Source organism: Dendrobates tinctorius, unplaced genomic scaffold, assembly GCF_039654945.1.
Source record: "Dendrobates tinctorius isolate UK_male_01 unplaced genomic scaffold, ASM3965494v1 ptg000036l, whole genome shotgun sequence".
NCBI lineage: Eukaryota > Metazoa > Chordata > Amphibia > Anura > Dendrobatidae > Dendrobates > Dendrobates tinctorius.
The window spans coordinates 26,399,307-26,422,798 of record NW_027361704.1 but is presented as its reverse complement, the minus strand read 5'-3'; the positions used below and the strand labels follow the sequence as shown (position 1 = coordinate 26,422,798).

The window sequence follows — 23,492 nt, the reverse complement described above, 5'->3', positions numbered from 1 at the left end:
CGCCCTTTTTCTGTAACTTTGGGTTTCATCCTCGATTTTCTTCAGGGCAAGTGGAATCTTCAGCCTGCCCAGGTGTTGACACTGTGGTAGAGAGAATGCAGCAGATTTGGGACCAAGTAGTGGATAAGTTGTCTCTCTCCCAGGAAAAGGCCCAGGGGTTTTCTAACCGGCATAGGATCATTGGTCCCCGGTTTAAAGTGGGTGATATGGTTTGGTTGTCATCAAGGAATATCTCTATGAAGGTGGCTTCTCCAAAGTTCAAGCCAAGATTTATTGGACCTTACAAGATTTTGGAGATTCTTAATCCGGTTTCTTTTCGATTGGCTCTTCCTGTTACGTTTAAGATCCATAACGTGTTTCATAAGTCGCTGTTGAAGAGATATGTTGAGCCAGTAGTTCCTATGGCTGCACCTCCTGACCCTGTATTGGTTAAAGGTAATGTGGAATATGAGGTAGAGAAAATACTGGATTCTCGTCTGGCTAGACGGAGACTCTAGTATTTGGTCAAGTGGAAGGGTTATGGCCGGAGGCCAGTTCTTGGGTCTCTGCCTCTGATATTCATGCCGATAGATTGGTTCGTGCTTTTCATCGGGCCCATCCTGGTCGGTCCGGTGGCGTGGATGAGGGTTCGGTGACCCCTCCTCAAGGGGGGGGTACTGTTGTGAGCTCATTTTCGGGTTTGCCTCTGGCTTCTGGTGAGGGTTATGGAGCTGGCTGTGCTGACAGAGGAGTAGTGAGTTCTCTATCTGGACTCCCTCTGTTGGGTGAAGGGAGGTAATGAAGCTGATCTAAATGGCAGAGACCGGCCACCTGAGGAAGAGGAATGCGATTGGACATCAGGAATTTCTGATTGGATTTAAGGCAGCCGACTCCCTAGTTTCTTGCTGGTGATTTTTCCTGACCGTGGCTCCTTGTTTCCAGTTTGGTTCCTGCCTTCCTAAAGCTAAGTTTTCTCTGCTATTGTTCATATGAGTTTCTGTCTGGTTTACTTAGTTTTTGTGTTCAGCCAGCCCTGGCTTGGACTGGGCTGAATCCCCATTTTGTCTCTGATCAGTTGATCTCTTTTGCTCTGTCTTCAGAATATACCGGAGTGCTGATATAGTGAATTGAAGTCTAGCGACTTCAGGGCCTTTTTCTATCAGACGTGTTGGACATTCTTTTTGGCAGGGTTTTTTTTTTGCGTGATTGCAGACAGCAGTTTTTCTTTCCTGTCCTTTCTAGTTAGCGAGGGCCCCATCGTTTGCTCAGCCTATCTTTCTACCTGTGTCTGTGTTTTCATCTTTTTCCCGACAATACATGTTGGGGGCTGTCTATTGCTTTGGGGTCTGCTCTGGGGCAGTTTAGATTTTCCTTTTCTTTTAGGCTTATTTAGTTCTCCGGCCGTGACGAGGCGTCTAGGACCACCGTAGGCACGCTCCATGGCTACTGCTAGTTGTGGATAGGATCAGGGGTCTGCAATCTGCTAGTTACCAACCTCTCTGGTTTTCTGGGCTTAGCTTGCTTTTTGTTTTTTCCTCCTCGGTGACTCATTCATAACACCGGAGGCCCCCGCACATCCGTAGCTGCCATGTTGCGGTGGCCATGTTCCGGGAGGCCACCGCAACATGGCAGCTACGGATGTGCGGGGGGCCTCCGGGCTGTGAAAAAAAATGCCGGCGGAGCCTCTGCCCCACAGAGAACAGAGAGCCGCTGCCCCTGCACCGGAGCACAGCCCGCAGCTGCCACCACCACACAACAGAGCCACGCCGCACCCGCACCAGTGTGAGTATATTGCGACCATAAGACGCACCCCCCACTTTCCCCAAAAATTTTGGGGGAAAAAAGTGCGTCTTATGGTCCGAAAAATACGTAGTCCACAGACCAGATCCAAAACCAAACTGACTCCAAACACATACCACATCCATGACACGTATCATACCCACGCATTTTGCCACATACTAGCCTTCAGGACCAAAATCTGTATAGTAATGTCCCCTTCTCTGCACAGGCCCTTCTAGAGTCCCACATACATTTATACCTATAGACCTTTTATCATTTCTAAATGATCTGCGCTTTTAGCAGCTGGTTGCAATTCCGAATTCAGAGAGGGAAGGAGCGGGAAGCTGGGTCAGCAGATAAAGATAGGAATGATAAATGCAGGGACAAGAGAGAACCTGCTTACATAGAGCAGAGATAAGAGAAGAATTAACAGGGGAGAAAGGCAAAATGAGCAATTGTAAGTACACATGCTATATAATATGATTGCTATGTATTAAGATAAACACTTTGATGGGAAGAGCGCTTCTTTAATCCATGAAAACAGATGTCTGTATGTTCATGTAGGTGTCAATGAGCGCAACCATTGTAAAGAGCTCAATATGACATTGGTGGAAAGCGATATGCCTATGTGGCATGTCAACAGGTTACATCAGATGGAATTCCCTTGAAAGTTACATCTTTCTTTGAAGAAACATTTAGAAGATGGTAAAAGTGGAAGATCCGATCTGAATATTGACCTGCAGCATTACTTTTCTCCAAGTGTAACTTTTTTTCTATGGCTGACTGTCCTTCTGGCATCATTGTAGACTGTCCTACTAGGATACTACTACATAATAAACTTAATAGACAAAAGAGAATAAGTAAATATTCTGAGTAGTGATGAGCGAGTATACTCATTACTTGAGATTTCCTGAGCATGCTCGGGTGATCTACCGAGTATTTGGAAGTGCTTGGAGATTTAGTTTCTGTCACCATAGCTGCATGATTTGTGGCTGCTAGACAGCCTGAATACATGTGGGGATTGCCTGTTTGTTAGGAAATCCCCACATGTATTCAGGCTGTCTAGCAGCCACAAATCATGCAGCTACGGTGACAGAAACTAAATCTCCGACCACTTCCAAATACTCGGGAGATCACCCGAGAATGCTCGGGAAATCTCAAGTAACGAGTATACTCGCTCATCACTAATTATGAGTAAATAAACACATAACAAAAGTCCCATCGTAGTAGCCCCCATAAAATAACAATTATCAAACGATCAACATGGCTAGCTCACATTTGCCTTCTACATAGAACGGCCTGTGCAACAATGTGTCTAAGCCCTGCATGGTTCATACTGCAGGTCTTCATTGTCTTGTGTGATCTGCAGTTGTCGCTGAGCTTATCCAGGCCACCTCCTCACCCCTGAGGATACCCAGGCCACTTCCTCACACCTGAGGATACCCAGGCCACCTCCTCACCCCTGAGGATGCCCAGGCCACCTTCCCACCCCAGAGGTTACCCAGGCCACCTCCTCTTCCCTGAGGTTACCCAGGCCACCTCCTTACGCCTGAGGTTAGCCAGGCCACCTCCTCATCTTGGAGGTTGACATACAGCTATTGCCTTAGTGATGTATCTCTATCCTCCTCTTTGCTGTACACTATATGGGTTCACCATTTTGGACAATCTACTTGTTAGAAAAAGTCCAGTGACTATAAGTTGATCACACTGGGGACATTTATTAGTAATTATACACCTGTAAACAGGTGAGAAAAAGTTACAAACTATATCGTTTGACAAAGTTGCGCGATAATGTGCCACTGTTCACCCCATTGCCCCACTCTAACAACTGTTTGGAGGCTGGTTCTTTTAATAAATGAGGCATGACTTACTCCACCTTTGGCTTAATATTAATGTTGGCATATGAAATTAATTCCCCTTAAAGGTTTTTTTTGGTTGAGCCCCAAAGAAAACGGCTGTAATTTTTGGCAAACCCTGGCAGTAAGTGTCCAACTTCCCAACAGTGTCAGTACAGGGAAAATATGATATGTTTGGATGTTTTTTTTTTGGGATAATGCAGAAGAGGTCAGGATATCCTCCAGGAATGGAGACGCTCTGTGCACCTGCTCTTCAGGATCATCTTCTATTGGCCATAGTGAACACCCTCTATTAACTCAGAATTCCTTAATAGAGTCTACAGAAATGGATTTTGTAGCACCGATATGCCCTTTAACCCTTCCAATTCCACATTTTGTTTTTTTTCTTCAACATTTTGCACCTCTGGAAGTCAGGACAATTTATACACTTTTGACATGTACAAATAAAGTTGCTAAAAAATAAATTGATATTAAAGTAGTTGCGAGGTCACAATAAAACTTTGAATAAGGGATGAAATATATAAAAACTAACAAGCATAGTAATAACCACCTGCTGGGACCCACCTGGACCCAGCGAAGGTCGTACAGACAGGAAGCAGCATTCCACTAGGCAACGGACCACTGCACCCTGTCACTGAGTGCAGCAGTCAGGTGACTTTGAGCAGCGCATCATCATAAAACGTACGTCACGGTTCTTGGGTTACCTATGGGTGCTTAAAGATTGCATTCTGGCACCAGTTCTTTGGTCCTTACGGGGCTTACGTTCGAACCCCCCTGCAAAATGGGATTTGGACGTATGCGCCGTTGGGGCCATAGACCAGAGGCGTATCTGGGGGGGGCAGCCGGGGCATGTGCCCCGGGCAGTCGGCAGGGGGGCGCAGTCGGGCTGCCTAATGAAGCGATCCGCAGTGTTTTCCCCGGTGGCTGCCTTCTGTCGCCCCGCGGACTGGGAGTTGGCCGTTCTCTGGGCTGGCTGTAAAGCTGACAGCCAACACAGAGAAGCTGCAGAGCGCCGGCTCCCAGGGATCAATTGTACTGGCATCTATACAGACGCCAGTACAATTGAAGCTCTGACCACTGGGTCAGAGCGACGCCAGCAGTGTGATCAGGTCATGTGACCACGCTGCTGACGTCTCGCCGCCACCCAGAAGCATCGGTGGTAAGTGTGCTCCACCCTGGATCTGAAGAAACCACCAAAGATTGAGGGAGGGGGTATATAATATGTGGGGGGAGTAGGGATGGGGGGATACTTTATGTGTGGGGGATTTGGAGTGGGCATGGGGGGTATGTTATGTGTGGGGGGATTTGGAGTGGGGATGGGGGTACTTAATGTGTGGGGAGATTTGGAGTGGGGATGGGGGGTACTTAATGTGTGGGGGGATTTGGAGTGGGGATGGGGATACTTAATGTGTGGGGGGATTTGGAGTGGGGATGGGGGATTTAATGTGTGGGGGATTAGGAGGATGGGGGATTTAATGTGTGGGGGAGATTTGAGGACACAAAATGAAGCGTATGTATGAGGGCATGTATGAGCAAACAGTATGGGGGATGGGTGCAGACACAGTATGGTGAGTGGGGGGGATGGGTGGAGACAGTATGGGGAGCTAACAGGTAAATGTATGTGGACACAGTATGAGTAGCAATGGGAAATATGTATGTGGACACAGTAGTGAGGGTGATAGGATGTGTGCAGACACAGTATGGGGAGTCAGGGGTATGTGTGAGCAGACAGTATAGAGAGTAAGGGGGTAAATATATAAGGAGACAGTATGGTGAACAGGGGGATGTTAGAGGAGGGAGGGGAATAGTGTGAGGTGACCGTATGGGGGGGAGAAGAGTGGGCACAGAATAGAGACTGAGTAGTGGGGGCATAGCATGGGGGGACAATGTATGGGTACAGCCAGGAGGGGACAGTATACCAAGGGGGAAGTGTGATGAAGAGGTACAATATAGAGACTGAACCTTATAGGGAGGACACAGTGTGAGAGGACAGTGTGAAAAGGTATCCCAGTCTGGAAAGGAGAGGTCAGTGTGAAGAGCATGTACCAAAAGAGCGATAGTGTGGGGTCATATTTTGTGTAGACAATATAGTGAGGGGCAATTATTTATTAAGGGGCTCAGTGTACTGCAGATATTTTTATTTAGGAGCATTATAATGACACTTCTATCTTTAAGGGCATCGTGTGGAGATTTGCTGTAGAAGACCAGAGATGATGGAAGTCTGCAGAGACGGCTGTAGCTGAGAAAACTCATCATGGGGTCTGGACAAGAAGAAATGAAGAACGACTCCAGAGATGACGTCATCTATAAGGTAACTGGATGTAAATATTATTTGTGAAACTTACTAATTCTCATGTTTTTATTTATGTTAGGAACATTAAAGGGGTTGTCCAGGTTTGTGATGAGTCTGCAGTCATTCTATGTGACTTCAGACTTCTGAATTCTCTCAGTGCTCACTGAACGCTGTTAGGATTCTCTTGTACCGGTAATTTACATACATGCAGTCACATGCTGACTAGACATGTGTGGCCTCACTCAATCAAAATGAACAGAGCGAGCCCGGGCACGTCTAGTCGAAATGTGGTCAGAACTATATAAATCACATGCTTGTGCTGACATATGACCGTGTACTCTTGCCACCGATAAGGGAGAATCCTAAAAGTGTGCATTTGTTGTGAGAATTCAGGAGCCTGCAATGTCAGGATTCAGCTCTTCAGGTTCCAGTAGTCATCACATGGACACTTCACTCATATGCGATTGTCATACTTATGGTCCTGTGACGAGCTTCTTTTCCTGCTTCTCTCAGTTTTTCACTGAACATTGAGAGCATTAGGAAGAGCAGCTCATCAGTACATGACTAAGTGTGCAAATCGAATGTGTGCTTGGGGGGGGGGGGGGGGGGGGCGCCGAACTGAATTCTTGCCCCGGTGCCAGAAAGCCTAGATACACCTCTGCCATAGACTATGATGGTGCCGACAGAGCGAACGTGCATAATTTTTGGGCGTATATGCCTACTGGAGGTGGACACTAAGACGATGTCGACTCTGTCTGAGTGTCCATCTTCTAGTAGGTGTAGTCACTCGTAAATGACACATAACATTGTAAAAGCACCCTAACTGTTGCATCCTATGATGGATTATGGGGACAGAATAGAATTGATTAAAGTATGACGTTTATTTTAATAATTCAAATATCATATTGTGAATTATCCTACAACTCACCAAGAAGAATTATTGGAATAGGGAGAGAATAAACTGGGGGCCCCAATTAATTCCGGTTTAATGATGGGATATAATTTACCCTTCGTGATAAGGGCAGTGTTATAAGTATAGAGGTGCGCTGTATTTCTATGTATAAATGGTCCTTGAGGATGTTTAAATCAGACTGACTGCTTGCTATTATTTTATTTGGTGGTAAATTCCTATAGAAGATAGACTGTGCGTTGTATTGTGCTGCTGAAACTAATTGTGCTTTGATATTTGTCAATTACCAACGTATGATGCCACTGTTACCTGTACAGTGCGGGGGAAACATTGGGTAGATGGTGCCACTGTTACCTGTACAGTGTGGGGGAAACATTGAGTAGATGATGCCACGGTTACTGTTTTTCTGCTTCTCTAATCAGCCCAAACAAGACTCTAAAAGGATGAGTTTGGAACTCCTTTACTATTGGAGAAAATTCAAAACATTCATAACTCAATAAGGCCCAATAGCAAACAGTAACATCATCTACCCAATGTTTCCCCCACATTGTACAGGTAACAGTGGCATCATCTACCCAATGTTTTACCCACACTGTACATTTGTTACACTGGAACAAATATTTATCGGCTGTGACATTTGGATATTCTTGGTAATATGTATGAGAGAAGATAAAGAAGCTTATGCCATGGGTGTGTTGATAGTTACGGCTGGTGCACTCCTCTTTAAACTTAGTTTTTCACGAGCATCCATCAGCTTATTTGGTTTTCCTCCAACACTGAACGGCTTTGAATAATTCAGCATCTCACGAGCATGTTGCACTTTGCCCTTTATACGGACACGTGCGTCTTTGGATACATATTTCTTACGGGCATCTTTTATGCACAGCTTCAGAAGTGCATCTGTTTCACCGATCTTCTGACGGGCATGAAAGTATTAAGTTACGTACCGGTAACGGTATTTTTCGGAAGCCCATGACAGCACCACGAGAGAGGGGATCCGCCCCATAGGAACAGGAAACCTACAGATACAAAAGGGCGGTACCTCTCCCACGCATCAGTTGGATTACAGAGCTTGAGAGGCTACCATGGTTAGTACACAACATATGATATATACAACCTATCTACCATATTTAACAGAATTATTTCATACCATCTCCCACATAAGGTGATTCTATGAACAAACTTCTAAGGAGTGCACCCCTATATGTGAACAAGGGAGGGAACTAAGGGTGCTGTCATGGGCTTCCGAAAAATACCGTTACCGGTACGTAACTTAATACTTTATTCGGACTCCCATGACAGCACCACGAGAGAATTACAGAGATGTAAACTAATTTAGGGAGGGACTACAGCCTGCAGCACCCTTAGCCCGAAGGTGAGGTCTGAGGAGGCACCCATGTCTAACCGATAGTGGTTAAAAAAGGTGGAAGGAGAAGACCAGGTGGCCGCCTTACATATCTGATCAATTGATACTCCAGATCTCTCTGCCCAGGATGATGCCATGGCCCGAGTGGAATGTGCCCTCAGGTTCTGTGGAGCCGGACCGCCACCTGCTGTGTAGGCAAGAGAGATAGCCTCCCTAATCCACCTTGCTAATGTGCGTTTTGATACTCTGTATCCTTTTCTGGAACCTTGGAAGGATAGGAATAATGCGTTCTCCTTCTTCCAAGGATCCGTGGCTGCTAAATATGTCAGTAAGCACCGCCTAATATCTAATGCCTGAAGTTTCTGCTCTTTAGGGTTGGTTGGATTAGGGAGGAAGGAAGGCAGAACTATCTCCTGTGTCCTGTGGATTTGTGTTGCTACCTTGGGAAGGTATGCTGGATCTGGCCTTAGGATCACTCTATCCTGTAAGAACTCTGTGTAAGGAGGCAATCTGGAGAGTGCCTGTATGTCGCTCACCCTACGTGCGGATGTTATTGCTACCAGGAATGCTGTTTTAAGGGATATAATCTTTAGTGAGGCGGAATCTAAAGGTTCAAACGGACTTTCTGTCATGGCTGTAAGGACTAAGTTTAAGTCCCACGGTACGCATCTGTCTTTGTGTAATGGTCTCGATCTGGCCGCTGCTCTGATGAACCTTGCTACCCAATAATCTTTTGCAATATCAGCTGCAAACAGGGCCCCTAAGGCTGAAACCTGTACTTTTAGCGTACTTGTGGAGAGACCCAATTCGAAACCTTTCTGGAGAAATTCCAGAATATGTTTCGTGGGAATTCCATCTCTGATGTCAAAGTGAAAGGTGGATAGGAAGCGTTTCCAGGTCCTAGCATAAATATTAGTGGTGGTTAATTTTCTGCTTCTTAGGAGGGTGTCAATTAAGTTCTTGGAGAACCCTCTATTTTTTAATAGTGACCTTTCAAACACCACGCCGTCAAATGAAGTCTCGCTACTTGTGGGTGGCTGACTGGCCCCTGGTAGAGGAGATCCGGAAGGTTCGGTAGTACCCAGGGATCGCCTACCGACATGGTCCTCAACCACGCGAACCAGGTCCTCCTGGGCCAAAAGGGGGCAATCAGTATGACTCTTGCCTGATCCTCTCTGATCTTCCTGACTACCAGGGGAAGAAGATTCAATGGTGGGAAGGCGTATGCCAGAGAAAAGTCCCATCTTATCAGTAGGGCATCCACCGCCAGGGGATTTTCCCTGGGGTTCAGAGAGCAGAACAATCTTTCTTTTCTGTTTTCTCTGGTGGCAAAGAGGTCTACCTCTGGCTGGCCCCATCTGCGGACAATCTGGCGGTAAATGTCTTTGTTCAAAGCCCATTCTCCTTGTCTTAGAGCCTTGCGGCTTAAAAAGTCTGCTCTTACATTGTCCTTTCCGCTGATGTGGAGCGCGGTCAAAGATAGACAATTTCTCTCTGCTATCTGGAGGAGCCGTTCTGTTATCTGCATCAGAGCGCTGGAGAGGGTTCCACCTTGGTGGTTGACATATGCTACCGCTACCTGGTTGTCCGAGTGTATCCTCACATGATGGCCCTGCAGGTAGATAATGAGTTTCTTGACTGCTCGCTCTATCGCCAATAGTTCTCTCTGGTTGGATGAGATTTCAGAATTAGAATCCCACTGGCCCTGTACCACTATGTCCCCCATATGGGCTCCCCAACCAAAGGAACTAGCGTCTGTGGTTATAATACGGGTTATCTGTGCTATCCAGGGCACCCCTGACGCTAGGTTCTCGCTCTGAAGCCACCATCTTAGTGATGTAACAGTTGAGGGGCTTAGACACATCCGACCTTGTAAGGAGCCTCCAAGGGCCCTGCTATTAATCAAGACGTCGTTTTGAAGGGTTCTGGTATGGAACTGTGCCCACCTTACTGCTGGGATGCATGAAGTTAGAGAACCTAACAGGGACATGGCCTGTCTGAGGGTCATAGATGGGTTATCCATTGCCCGAAGAACCTGCTCCTGTATCTTTTGTAATTTATCTAGTGGTAGCAGGCACCGCTGAGTGTCTGAATTTAGTATCAATCCTAAAAATTTCTGTATTTTTAAGGGCTGGAGTCGGGATTTCTCGTAGTTTAAAATCCATCCTAGGTTTTCTAACCTGGATCTAGCCTTTTCTATCTGGGATTTACAATGACCCTTCGATTTTCCTACAATCAAGAAATCGTCTAAATATGGAATGATTAAGACGTCAACCTCTCGTAAGTGAGCCATAACTTCGGCCACTAATTTTGTAAAAACCCTGGGTGCTGCTGAGAGACCAAAGGGAAGGGCTCTATACTGAAAATGACGTACTGTGCCCTCTACTGAAACTGCCACCCTCAGGAACTGCTGGAAGTCTGTATGGATAGGTACGTGATAGTACGCGTCTTTCAAATCTATGACTGCCATAAAACAACCTTTAAACAATATTTTTATTGTTGTATTAATGGACTCCATTTTGAATTTATGATTAATCAAAAATTCGTTAAGGGAACGAAGGTTTATAATCGTTCTGAATGTGTTATCAGGTTTCTGGATTAGAAACAGGGGAGAGTAGAACCCTCTTCCTCTTTCAGCCTCTGGGACCTCTACCAGAACATTTTTCTGACATAGGCTCAAGACTTCCGCTTCTAAAGCCGCTTGTTCAAGATGAGAAGATCTTAAGGGGGTCAGTTTAAAGGTGTCCCGCGGGATCTGGGTAAATTCCAACCTAAGCCCGGTGGATATTACCTTGCGCGCCCAGTCACTATTTGTAATCTGCGACCATGCCGGGAAGAAGGATGACAGTCTACCCCCTACGGGAACCGCTAGTCATTGATTTGATTTCTTTTGATCTCTTGACGAGCGTGTAAACATATAGCCCGTACCTCGTCTCCTTCTGTCTTCCCATCTGGGTCGATCTCTAACAGGTGAAGAGTTGCGCCTTCTCCCCTGGCCAAATCTCCTTCTACCAAATGGGCGACGGTAGGACGCTGATGAAAGGTTTGGGAACTTTTTCTTGTCGTCCCCCGCCTTTTCAAGCAGCTCGTCTAGGACAGTTCCAAATAAGCATTCGCCCTCACATGGAATCGCACAGAGCTTTGCTCTGGACTGGATGTCTCCCTGCCAGCACTTTAGCCACAGGGCTCTGCGAGTTGCGTTAGAGAGACCTGCTGCTCTGGCGGCCATTCTCATTGCATCCGCTGAGGCATCTGCTAGGAAAGCTGCTCCCTCTTGGATGGTCGGTAGGGCCCCAAGAATTGTTTGTCTTGATGTACCCTGCTTTAGTTGTGACTCCAACTGGTCCAACCAGACCATCATGGACCTGGCCGTGCACATTGAAGCCACTGCTGGTCTTAAGGACCCGGCCGCCATCTCCCAGGTGTTTTTCAGGAAGGTATCAGCTTTCCTGTCTAAGGGATCTTTAAGGGATCCCATGTCCTCAAAGGGGAGCGAGGATTTTTTTGATGCCTTCGCAATGGCAGCGTCTAATTTGGGGGCTCTGTCCCAAGAACTTAATGCCGGATCGTCGAAGGGGTATCTCCTTTTGAGGGCTGGTGGTAGCGACCCTCTTTTGTCCGGTCTTTTCCACTCTCTGTGGATCAGATCCTGTATTTTTTGGTTTAACGGAAAGACTCTCCGCTTCCTCTGTTCCAGCCCACCGAACATGACATCCTGCATGGATAAATGGGGCTTAGGCTCCTCTACCTCCATTGTCCCTCTGACTGCTTTGACCAGCTTGTCTACCCGGTCAAGAGGCAGACAAAATCGCCCCGAGTCCTCTTCTCCTGAAGAGGACGAGGGAGATGAAGCCTGGGAGTCTCTGCTTTTTCTCCACTCTGCTGAGGAATCAGACTCCGCCGGGACCTCGCCCCTTAGACTTTGCGGCTGAGACAAGGACTTTAGGGTTTCCCTCATTTCTACCCTGACAATGTCTCTCAAACTCGCCGCTACTGCAGGCGACTCTTCTGCCACCGTCTGCTGAATACAGGGGGGGCACAATCTTTTGAGGCACGCGTCTGGTAATGGGCATGCACAGAGTGCGCATTCCCTATGTTTATTTTTATTTGTAGCTTTTTTTCCCTAGAAAAAGAAAAACACAGAAGGGGGGTCCCGTCACTGAGTGAACTTTCACGAAGATCACTTACCAGTGCCACAATCAAGTACCGGAGAACGAGGGGGATTTCTTTCAGCCGATGCTCCTGTCTGCCTGGAGGAGCTTTTACGAGTGGACTGGTCACTTCGTCCCGCATTACTGTCACGGGACCCTTTCTTTTTCTGTTTGACCTGCCGAAGGTCATCCAGGGGCGGCAGTGATGTCTGCCGCTGCTGCCCTTGCTTCTGTCGCTGCTGCTCTCGATCGCTTTCCATCACCACTGCTGCTGCACACTGCTGCATGTAGTAATGTGGCCAAGGCAAGGTACCCTGCCCGGGTCCCGCCTAAATACCCCTCCTCCGGTCAGCAGTTTCCATGCCGCGCCCCTCCCCCCCTTAATGGATCTCCCTACCCCAGCTGGCGCCCCACCGGTGTTTCCGATGGGCGCCGCCATCTTGGGATCGCCGCGCATGCGCAGTAGCGCGCTGACCCGGAAGCGCCTCCTCCGCCCGCCCCCTGACGTCACCGCTACCCCGGAAACGCCGGAAGCTCCGCGGGACGCCCGGGAGCTCCGGAGCAGCGCCCGGTCGCAGCCCTCTGCACAGCGCTGGCAACCTATCTGCGCCGCCGGAGCCGAGAATCCCGGGGGGGAAAATACTTACCGGCGGCGGCTTAATTCCGGAGACGGCCATCCTCCGGACGCCGCTCCCTGCTGTCCACGCCACCGCCGTGATACCCATCCTGGGCCACCGTGGCGTCTTCCAGAAAATCCGAACCAAGCCGAGGTAGGAGACCCCCTCGCTACCGGTGTCGGCTTGACGGCCTGGGATCTCATTCTTCTGTAGGATCCCGTCCCCTCAGGAACAGGAAACCAACTGATGCGTGGGAGAGGTACCGCCCTTTTGTATCTGTAGGTTTCCTGTTCCTATGGGGCGGATCCCCTCTCTCGTGGTGCTGTCATGGGAGTCCGAATAAATCCATTCTGATAATTGATGGTGGCTAAATGACTAATGATTGTAGGCTGTATCCTGGATCTCATACCTCCCATAGCCACTGCTGTTATTAATCCTGTACGTTCCCATTCCTGCCGTCACCATGCCCCTTTTCCTGATCACTTAATCCAATGACTCGTCCACCATATTTTTGCTAAAAACCTGCACCTTCCTAGTAGCAACTGTAGGAAACCACGTTACTGTTTTGCAGGGTGTTTATGATGCCCGTTAAAAAAAAAAAAAGTTTACATACTTGTACCCCCCAGGGAGAAATGTTTGTATGGGCATTCCAAGTATAGGAGACCAGCTCCTTTGTAATGGGAAAAATTCTTTATGTGGCCCTCCTCCATGTTTCTTCCAAGGGGGAATGGGGTACGTGCAAATTTGGGGAAGGCCTTGCATTCGCTGCATGGGCAAACTTTACGATATTAAAAAAAATAATAATGGGAACTTTTGTTTCATGTGGCCAACCAGTACGTCGGTTTGAAGGATTATTGTGGTGCGTGTGAATTTAGTGCAGGGCAGGCCTTGCATTCAATGCACAGGCTTACACTATGGCAGTACAAAAAGAACTGTCAACTTGGTTTTCCTGTGGCCATCCAGTACGTGGGTTCAAAGGCTTCTTGGGGTGCATGTAACTTTGGTGCAGGGCAGGCCTTGCATTCAATGCATAGGCTAACAGTATGGAAGAACCAAATGAATAATATGAACTTGGCTTTTCTGTGGCCATCCAGTACATAGGGTCAAAGGCTTATTGGGGTGCATGTGAATTTGGTGCAGGGCAGGCCTTGCATTCACTATATAGGCTAACAGTATGGCAGTATCAATAGAATAATGTGAACATGGTTTTCCTGTGGCCATCCAGAAACTTCGTTTCAAAGGGTTATTTTGGGTCTGTGTAACTTTCTGCCAAGGCAGGCCTTTCATTCAATGCATAGGCTAACAGTATGGCAGTACCAAAAGAATAATGTGAACTTTGTTTTCCTGTGGCATTCCAGTACGTTCTCTCCTCGGATGTGCGATCACATCAGAGGAGAAATTAAATGGCACATTGGACTTTGTTTTTATTGCGGTCGCCAGTATACAGTTAACGGCGATCGCAAAACCGACCTGAATCATGTTCTCTGTGGTCTAGGCTACCCCCAGCAGGCGAGACCCTGGAGAAAATCCGACTCAGGGGGGCGCTATACACTTTTTCCACAGCGCCGTTAATTATCGGCGCAGAGGTTTAAGTACCCTTAACGACTGCCGTTAAAAAGTGTATTGGCGGTCGTTAAGGGGTTAAATCATGACATCCCAACACATCCAAATGACCCTGGTCAAAAGTTTACATATCCCATTTCTTAATACGGTGTATTGCCCCCTCTAACATCAATGAAAGGCATTGATTCATTAAATGAGAATTTGAGCCAATGGTTGGATGAATATCTGCAGCTCCTAATGTCCAGAGTTCCTGGGTTTCTTAGGCTAGTTCCACACTAGCGCTTTTGAGCGCGACGGCCTGCGCACGGCCGCCGCTAAACCCCGCCTCCGCCGGTAGCTCCGCCTACCGGCGCATGACGCTGCATGCGTCCCTTATCTTTATCACTGGGGGCGCAGGCCGTGCGCAGTATGCGTTTGGCAGCGCGCCGGCGCAACCAAACTGCAGCAGGTTGCGTTTGGCGCAGGTCGGCGCACCGTCAAAAGGACGCATGCGCAGCCAAACGCATACTGCGCACGGCCTGCGCCCCCAGTGATAAAGATAGGGGACGCATGCAGCGCATGTGCTGGTAGGCGGAGCTACCTGCGGAGGCGTGGCAGGGGCGGGGCTTAGCAGCAGCCGTGCGCAGGCCGTCGCTGCGTTCAAAAGCACTAGTGTGAAACTAGAGTTAGAGATACCTCCTCAGTTCTTGAAGTTTTTGAAAAATTCTCTCGGAACAAAAGTCCTCATTTTCTTACATTGAGAGTCCTCAGTAGTTGATACCTTTTAATGGCTAACTGAAAAGATAGTAACACATTGCAAGCTTTCGAGACTACTCAGGTCTCATCAGGCTAGACTAATACAAAATCTGAAGTAATTTTCTTACATGTGATGTTGTGAACTTGTATTCCACATTCACTAGCAAAAATATTTATATAATATCATTTGGATCGTTATAGCTCATATTCATCCAACTTAAAACAATTTATTATGATAGCCCTAGATTATCTATTGAGTCACAATTATTTCATGTTCAATTTAAAGTTCTTTGTTCAAAAAGAGGGTACCCCTATGGGCTCAAAATTTTCCCCTTCGTTAGCCATTTTGTCTATGACATGGTGAGAGGAACATTTCATCTTTATTCACAATCATCCTTTTTTCCCCATATAGCATGGTTTGGACGCTATGTGGATGACCTCCTTATAGTATGGACAGGGGACGTATCAGTCATTCCACGTTTCCTCCAATATATAAATACTAACAATTTCAATCTACGATTCATAGCTGAAGAACCTAATACTTCAGTTTCCTTTTTAGGCATCATGTTAACAGGTACACCGTCAAATAATAAGGTCGAAACACGGTATCGTGGAAAAAAAAAAAAAAAAAAAAAAAACTTCAGGTAACACGACTCCTCCTTTCCAGCAGTGTGTCTGCCATCCCAGACACACCATTGAGGCTATTCCCCTAGAAGTCACACGTGCCAGAAGAATCTGTCCCAGCAACTGCTTCCTTTACTGTAGAGAGTAGAGTCATTAGCAACAGACTCAGAGGTAGAGGTTACCACAAACAAAAGCTCAAACTTGCATTTGAAAAAGTAACGAGGAAATCTAGAGACAGCTTATTATATGGGAGAAAAAAAGATGACGTGAAATCTTCATCATGTGTCACTTTTTCTACACCACGTAGTGCACAATTTAACGATTAAGAAAATTATCTTAAAATACAGTGCTCTGCGAAAGTATTCGGCCCCCTGGAACTTTTCAACCTTTTCCCACATATCGTGCTTCAAACATAAAGATACCAAATGTAAATTTTTGGTGAAAAATCAACAAGTGGGACACAATTGTGAAGTTGAACGAAATTTATTGGTTATTTTAAATTTTTGTGCCCGTTTCCAGTTTTTCTGATAGATGGGATATGTACAATTGAGCATGCACATTTTTGATAATCCCTTTTATCACATTCACTTACTGTGTCTCATATCAATTGTTTTTGGCCAAGAATATCGTGACATAAACACTTATGGATAATTATTAGTACTTTTCTAAACTAAAACCTCAGTATTCAGGTTAAATTCCCGTGTTGTCTCTTTGCAATAAATACGAGGGTTTCAGGTTGCAGTTTGGGCACGGTCTCTAAAAAGGTTCGCCATCACGGAATTTTTAGTAAAAAACCACACACATTAGGTAAAGCATTTGACAACAACATCCTTTAAATTTGATTTATTAGGAAAGTTTAAACCTGCTCTTTAATACAGATTAAAAAGTATAATGAACACTTAACACAACACAACATATGCATATATAGAAAGCTAGAGGGGGGAAAGTTGCACAGATCTGTTAGGTGGAGGTGCAGAGCGTGATCAGCATGTCATTTTCAGCTTAACAAGAGTAAATTAAGTAACTGAGCACGTCACTTAAGCTTTTCTAGCCAATTCATAATCTTCCAACAAAACAAACATTAGCATTTGTCTTGAAATTGCAGTCTATGGGAAACTTTGTGATATACCAGCATAGCAGAACATTTCTTTAGACAGTATTCCCATATCTTGTCAGTGGGTCACCGATCCAGAGAATGAAGGGGATCTAGTGCTGCGTTCTTGGCAAAGGTTTGTGTGCATAAGGGCCCCACATGCACCTGAATCTGCAGGAAACTGCAGCCAGCATCATCACTTGATTGGCTAGGTGCTGCAGTTCCCTGCACAGCCAGGTGGGCCCAGTGCATGGTCAGTGTAGGGGCCGCAGCACCACAGCCTAGCGATATACCATCAAGTTTAATATAGGAATACCTATTACCAGGATTATAATTTCCACTCTTAACAAGCAAAGAAGTCAGTCCAAACTGGTATTTTCCCAAAAGCACCAGCAAAAATTAAATAAATAAACTGACAACTGATGAGAAGACCAATGTGTAAGCGCATTTACTAAAAATGAAAGAAAACAGCAGCACTTCTGCAAACTCCATATACATCTGGTGATATGTGGTCTAATGAAGATCCGCTGTTGTGTTTCCTGCTGTGCCATCATGCAACTCGGACCTGCTCTAACGCTTACATCATGGCCGCATATAGTGGAGCAGTCCACAATCTCTTGGCGAGGAGAACATCGCATCTTCTGTCTTCACAGCACACAGATCAGAGTCATTATAGTTTATAGGAAGTCACAAAAGATTACAAATGGTAAAAGCACAGTTTGAAGAGAGGAATTGTTACTCAAAAAAAAAAAAAAAATAATGTATATAGGACACAACATGCAGCAAAACGCCCTGCTGCTAATATGAGAAGCTGCTGAATTGTCTATTATAAACAGAGCAGTGCAACTATTTGGAACGATTCTTACAGTGTTATAGTGGCGAGAGGCACAGCGGTTCATTTCTCTTCACACCACTGGTTCTCTTTGCGTACCTAAAACAGAGAAATAGCGTAATGGCTTACAATGTTCATGGGAGGCAATTACAAAAGTTAGTGTTTTCTTTTAGGGGGCTCACATCTGACCAGACTATCATGAGACTTACAATTGCCAACATATTGAGATTGCTGCAGTACCATTTACAGCCACTACACAGTGTATGGCGCTCTGTGCACCATCCCCCCCTTAGTCATGTGATCAGTAGAGGTTCTGGGAGCCCAATGTTCTTTAATCCGGTACGGACCGTTCCTAAATAGTAAAGTCTTGGAACAACCCTTTATCAGCAATACATCAGTAGATGTCAATCTTTAATGCAATGGACCCTCAGCACCAACACAAGTACATGCTGCTCCTATGGCCTCAAACATCAGTGTTTCCCTTAAAGGGGTTTTCCCAAGAACAAAAGTTAATTTTAAAGATGATTTTATTCAAAACATTTTAGAACAACGAGTTCCACAGTAAGTTTTGTTTAAAACAAACAAAAAGTTCCTGTGCTGAGAATCTTATTTTTACAACACCATTTTATTTTTAGGGACCACATCACATTTGAAGTCACTTTGAGGGGTAAAATACCCAATTTCTAAAAACTGCACTCCTCAAGGTGCTCAAAACCACATTCAAGAAGTTCATTAACCCTTCAGGTGCTTCACAGGAATTTTTTAAATGTTTAAAAAAAATAAATAAATAAATGGACATTTAAACTTTTTTTCACAAAAAAAATTACTTCAGGTATAATTTTTTTTATTTTACCAAGGGTAACGGTAGAAATTGGACTGGAAAAGTTATTGTGCAATTTGTCCTGAGTATGCTGATACCTGATATGTGGGGGGGGACAACCACTGTTTGGGCACATGGCGGAGCTCGGAAGGGAAGGAGCGCCGTTTGACTTTCACTGAAAAATTGGGTGGAATTCAGATCGGATACCATGTCACGTTTGGAGAGCTCCTGATGTGCATAAACAGTGGAAACTCCCCCACAAGTGACCCCATTTTGGAAACTAGACCACCCCCAAGGAACTTATCTAGATATGTAGTGAGCACTTTGAACCCCCAAGGGCTTCACAGAAGTTTATAATGTACAGCCATACAATTAAAAAATAATTTTTTCCAAATTAATGATCTTTTCACCCCCAATTTTTATTTTCCCAAGGGTAACAGGACCTCAAAAGTTATTGTGCAATTTGTCCTGAGTACACTGATACCCCATATGTGGGGGGTAAACCACTATTTGGGTGCATGACAGAGCTCGAAAGGGAAGCAGCGCCATTTGTCTTTTTTTTTAGCTAGAATTGAGGTTGGACGCCATGTCACGTTTGGAAAGACCCTGATGTGCCTAAACAGTGGAAACCCATCCAATTCTAACTCCAGCCCTAACTCCAACACAACCCCAGCCGAAAAATGGAACTAAATACATTTTTATATTTTATTATTTTTCCCTAACTAAGGGGCTGATAATGGGGTGGTTGATTTACTATTTATGGTGGTTTTTATACTTTGCAGCTGTCGCACGTTAAAAGACGCTTTTTATTGTAAAAAGTTTTTGCATCACCACATTTTGAGCGCTATAATTTTTCCATATTTTGACCCACCGAGTCATGTGAGGTCTTATTTTTTGAGGGACGAGTTGACGCTTTTATTGGTATCATGTTCGGGCACATGACATCTTTTGATCGCTTTTTATTCCGAATTTTGGGACGCAGAATGAACAAAAACCAGCATTTCATGAATTTCTTTTGGGGGGTGCAGTTACACAGTTCCGCGTGAGGTAAAATTGATAAAGTGGTTTTATTCCTCGGGTCAGTACGATTACAGCGATACGTCATTTATGTCTTATGTTTGGGCGCTTTTATGCAATGAAAACAATTTTATATAAAAAAAAATAATTATTTTTGCATCGCTTTATTCTGCGAGCTATAACTTTATTTTTTCGCTGATGACGCCGTGTGGTGGCTCGTTTTTTGCGGGACAAGATGACTTTCAGTGGTACCATGGTTATTTATATCAGTCTTTTTGATCTCGCATATTGCACTTTTTGTTCGGCGGTATGATAAAAAAACAAAGCAAAAAATCCTTTATTTTTATTTTTTAAGGGGTTCAATAAAGGGGTTAACTAGTGGGACAGTTTTATAGGGCGGGTCGTTTATTTTTACATTTTTTTAAACTTTATTACACTGTCCCAGGGGGGATATCACTGCCATGTGACAGATCGCTGATCTGACACATCACAGATCGCTGTGACAGATGAGCGATCTGACAAAGGCGCTGCACAGGCTTCCCCATGCCTGCGCTCTGCAGGCAGTGAGGAAGCCGGCTCCCTGCAGGTCCCCGCCGCCATATTGGATCCGCTGCTCCGGGGGTCTCAGGGAAGCACGGAGGGAGCCCCCCTCCCTGCACGCTTCTCTCCTATGCCCCCGGTACACTGCAATCATGTTTGATCGCGGTGTGCCAGGGGTTAACGTGCCGGAGGCGGTCCATTACCACCCCTGACACGTAGTGCCGGGTGTCAGCTGTGATAAGAAGCTGACACCCGGCCGCGATCAGCGGCGCTCCCCACGGGGGGGGGGGGGGGGGGCGCCCCTGATCGCTATGATGTACTATTCAGTCCTTGGGACTTAGGTCCCAGGTCACATGGACGGAATAGTATGTCTAATATAGGAAAGGGGTTAAAGCTTTAAACCTAGGAATAAATCCATTGAAAACTAAGTCTTTACGCGGTTCTTTTTCTGGCTCTGTGAGAAGGCTTTATTGGTTGGGGGCATCACAATGTCTAGCTATAATCTCTCAGTATATTTAAAAAAAAAAAAAAAAAGTTACCTGTGCCTCTTCCTCTTCAGTAAAGTCGTTTTTAATATTAAAGGTCTTCCGAATTTCTTCTGGCGTTTTGCCTTTAATCATGTTTGCCACGGTTTTGCATGTTACATCAAGCAGTCCTTTAATATCCAAATAGTTGGCAGCCTGGAAAAAAAATAAAAGTAACTCAGAAAAGTTATATGTCAAAATCTTTACCCAATTCTTCTGCTACACGACCTCGGTACATAAACGAGGGAGGACTGTTCTGGATTTTAAGCTCTTGCCCAGTAAGCGCATCTAGAAAGAGATCCTCATTCTGGAATTTGCAGAAGTCACTTTTTACAAAATTTCCCCACAGCTTTCAGATGAGAGAAGGGGCTCCCAATGGGGGACACTGATTTATTTATTAACATGGGACCCTTTTAATAAGCAGGGGTCATCAAAAGCAGAGAACCCCTTTAATTACTGTCTAGGTTGCCTTCTTTCATCATAGTTGGCATCGAAGACATGGCATTCTTTATTTCAAAAATGCAAGCAAAGATTACTCACCAGGATAAGTTCAAATAGAGTTCCTTGGTCTACTTTAAGAAATTCCTGGTCCCATACAGGAATATCATCTGTCCTCTTCTCCTTATTCTCATCATCCTCGGGTGGGGGAGGGTCATCTTTGTGGTGGGTGCACCATTGGATAACCTGCAAAACAGTAGAAAAATGAGCGATTCAAAGTGAAAAGGAAGCGTATAAATTGCTGAGCTAATTAAAAGAAAAAAAAAAAAAAACCACAGCATTCCCTCTTACAACAAGATATACTTTCCCATCAGACAAGGAGCATCATCAATAAAAACTAGTGGAAAAGTGGAAATAAAAATCCAGCAATGGCAGGTCTTATTTTAGTCATTGCAGCCTACACAGTGGGGCCATTTCCAACTTATAGCAGTCCATGTGCTGATCCATGTGTTAAATACCCAGAATGTGTTCTATGACTGGGTTTTGGTTACTCCTCCAAGTCATCCCCATCACATGGACGTCTGGCATTGAACATGGTGGTGGCACAAAGTGATCCACAGAAGCTCAGCTGGAGGCACTGATCTGTACAAACAGAACAGTGTGAGAATCCCTCATCACGAAGAAGCATTGGCACAGCTCACAGGACACAATCTCTGAGTGGATCATGGAGATATCGAAGTGTGATCATAGAAAGCAAAGGTCCCAGACAGCGAAAAATGTGAGGAGACACACAATATTCTAGAGATTGTGTGATTGCTGATTAGCCTGAGCTAATACTTTAGTTTTTTGCACTTCATCCCCCATCCCATTCCCCTCTGCCTTATTCCGAGAGCCAGAACTTAATATTTCTGTCGACATAGCCAAATGAGTGCTTGTTGAAAGATGGATGAATTGTAGTTTTGAAAGATACCATTAGTTTACCATACAATGTACTGCGGAAATATTCTAAGTACACCACGGAAATTTTCATAAAAAAATATCTAAAATAAGTGTTTGTGTTGCCAAGAGGGAAGGAGGCGTTGTCAGAGTGGTCACGTGAGAAAGCCTTGTGTGACCACATGTTGGCACAGTTCCTAACTTCAATGGGCGTTTCAGTTATTTAAAAGTATAGGTCAAAACTGTGGGCCTTTGGACATTGCCTTTTTATGATTGGTCAGCATCAAAGCGAGCAGAAAGCATACGACCAAAGAGCGGAATGAAATTAAGACACCAAGTAGTATAAGAAAATTTATATATTAGACACCAGTGATTTTGGTGCCTTCTATTAAAAAAAAAAAAAAACCTGTCTATCTACATTCCTGCAACCATGTGCAAAAAGTGATGCTCCTCCAAGTGTAAAGATATTTGCAGTGCTGTATTCACCTGACCGGTGAAAAATGTCCTTATGGTTTCGCTGGGGTGGCAAGTGTCAGCAGACCTTTTCCATGTGCATAGTAAGTAGAGGGAACTATTCTTTATCAGATAGAAACATCCTGGAAAAGAACATCTCGTGCAGTATGCAGATTTTCTTTACAATTGGATATATATGCAAGTCTAGCCTTTCTTGTGAGCAGAGATCTAGTGGATCGGATATAATGTACCTGTGTTTTACACCCGTCAGGTTGTATCATGGTAGTAAGTGGTAAGTGGTATCATCATCATGGTGTGGATCAATATCACCACATGGCTACACACATCATATAATAAAGGTCTCAAAAATGGCCCACACAGACACTAAAGGCCCACTGCAAAGATGAGTCTCCAGCAAACGCAATAGTAACTGAAGACTAATCTACATTTACCTTTTTGAGAATTGCTGCATTAACATTAGGAAGCGGCACGGGATCATCATCCCCTTCATCATCCATGCCCAGATCTGAAGAAAGTACAACAAAAATTCAAGGCACCTGTGCAATCTCAGTAGAATATATATACAGTAGAATATAATCAATGATTATCAAAATAAGATGCACAATTGGACCAAATAAGAAAAAGGACACATCGGAACAAAGGTCATAACAGAGAAAAAAAATCCGAACAACAAACGTCCAATATTACAAATAAAATTAATATTTTATTCACAAAATTAATATACAAAATGAATGGTGGACAAATACCAAATAAAAGGGCCAAAAAACTAGGAATCCAATAAACACCACAATGAAAAAATGTATGATAATTCATGAGTGCCAAAATAATGCATAATAAAATTGTACCAGTGTTACAGGATAAATACTACAAAGAAGAAATATATAGTTGAAAATACAATGTAATACATATTAACCAGGTATATAAAATAATACACGGTAATATATT

The 23,492-nt window shown here is 44.9% G+C and overlaps 1 protein-coding gene across 1 annotated transcript in view; it reads right to left on the bottom strand.

The window, feature by feature from the left end:
* Positions 1-16,701: 16,701 nt before the first annotated feature.
* SKP1 (S-phase kinase associated protein 1) overlaps positions 16,702-23,492 on the bottom strand; it is a 29,760-nt gene continuing 22,969 nt past the window's right edge. Inside the window, exons 3-6 of the mRNA XM_073573765.1 lie at positions 22,979-23,052; positions 21,240-21,383; positions 20,715-20,855; positions 16,702-17,897 (exon numbers count right to left, since the gene is read on the bottom strand). Coding sequence (XP_073429866.1) covers positions 17,862-17,897; positions 20,715-20,855; positions 21,240-21,383; positions 22,979-23,052 — 395 coding nt within the window. The 3' untranslated portion in view covers positions 16,702-17,861. The remainder of the gene's footprint in view (positions 17,898-20,714; positions 20,856-21,239; positions 21,384-22,978; positions 23,053-23,492) is intronic.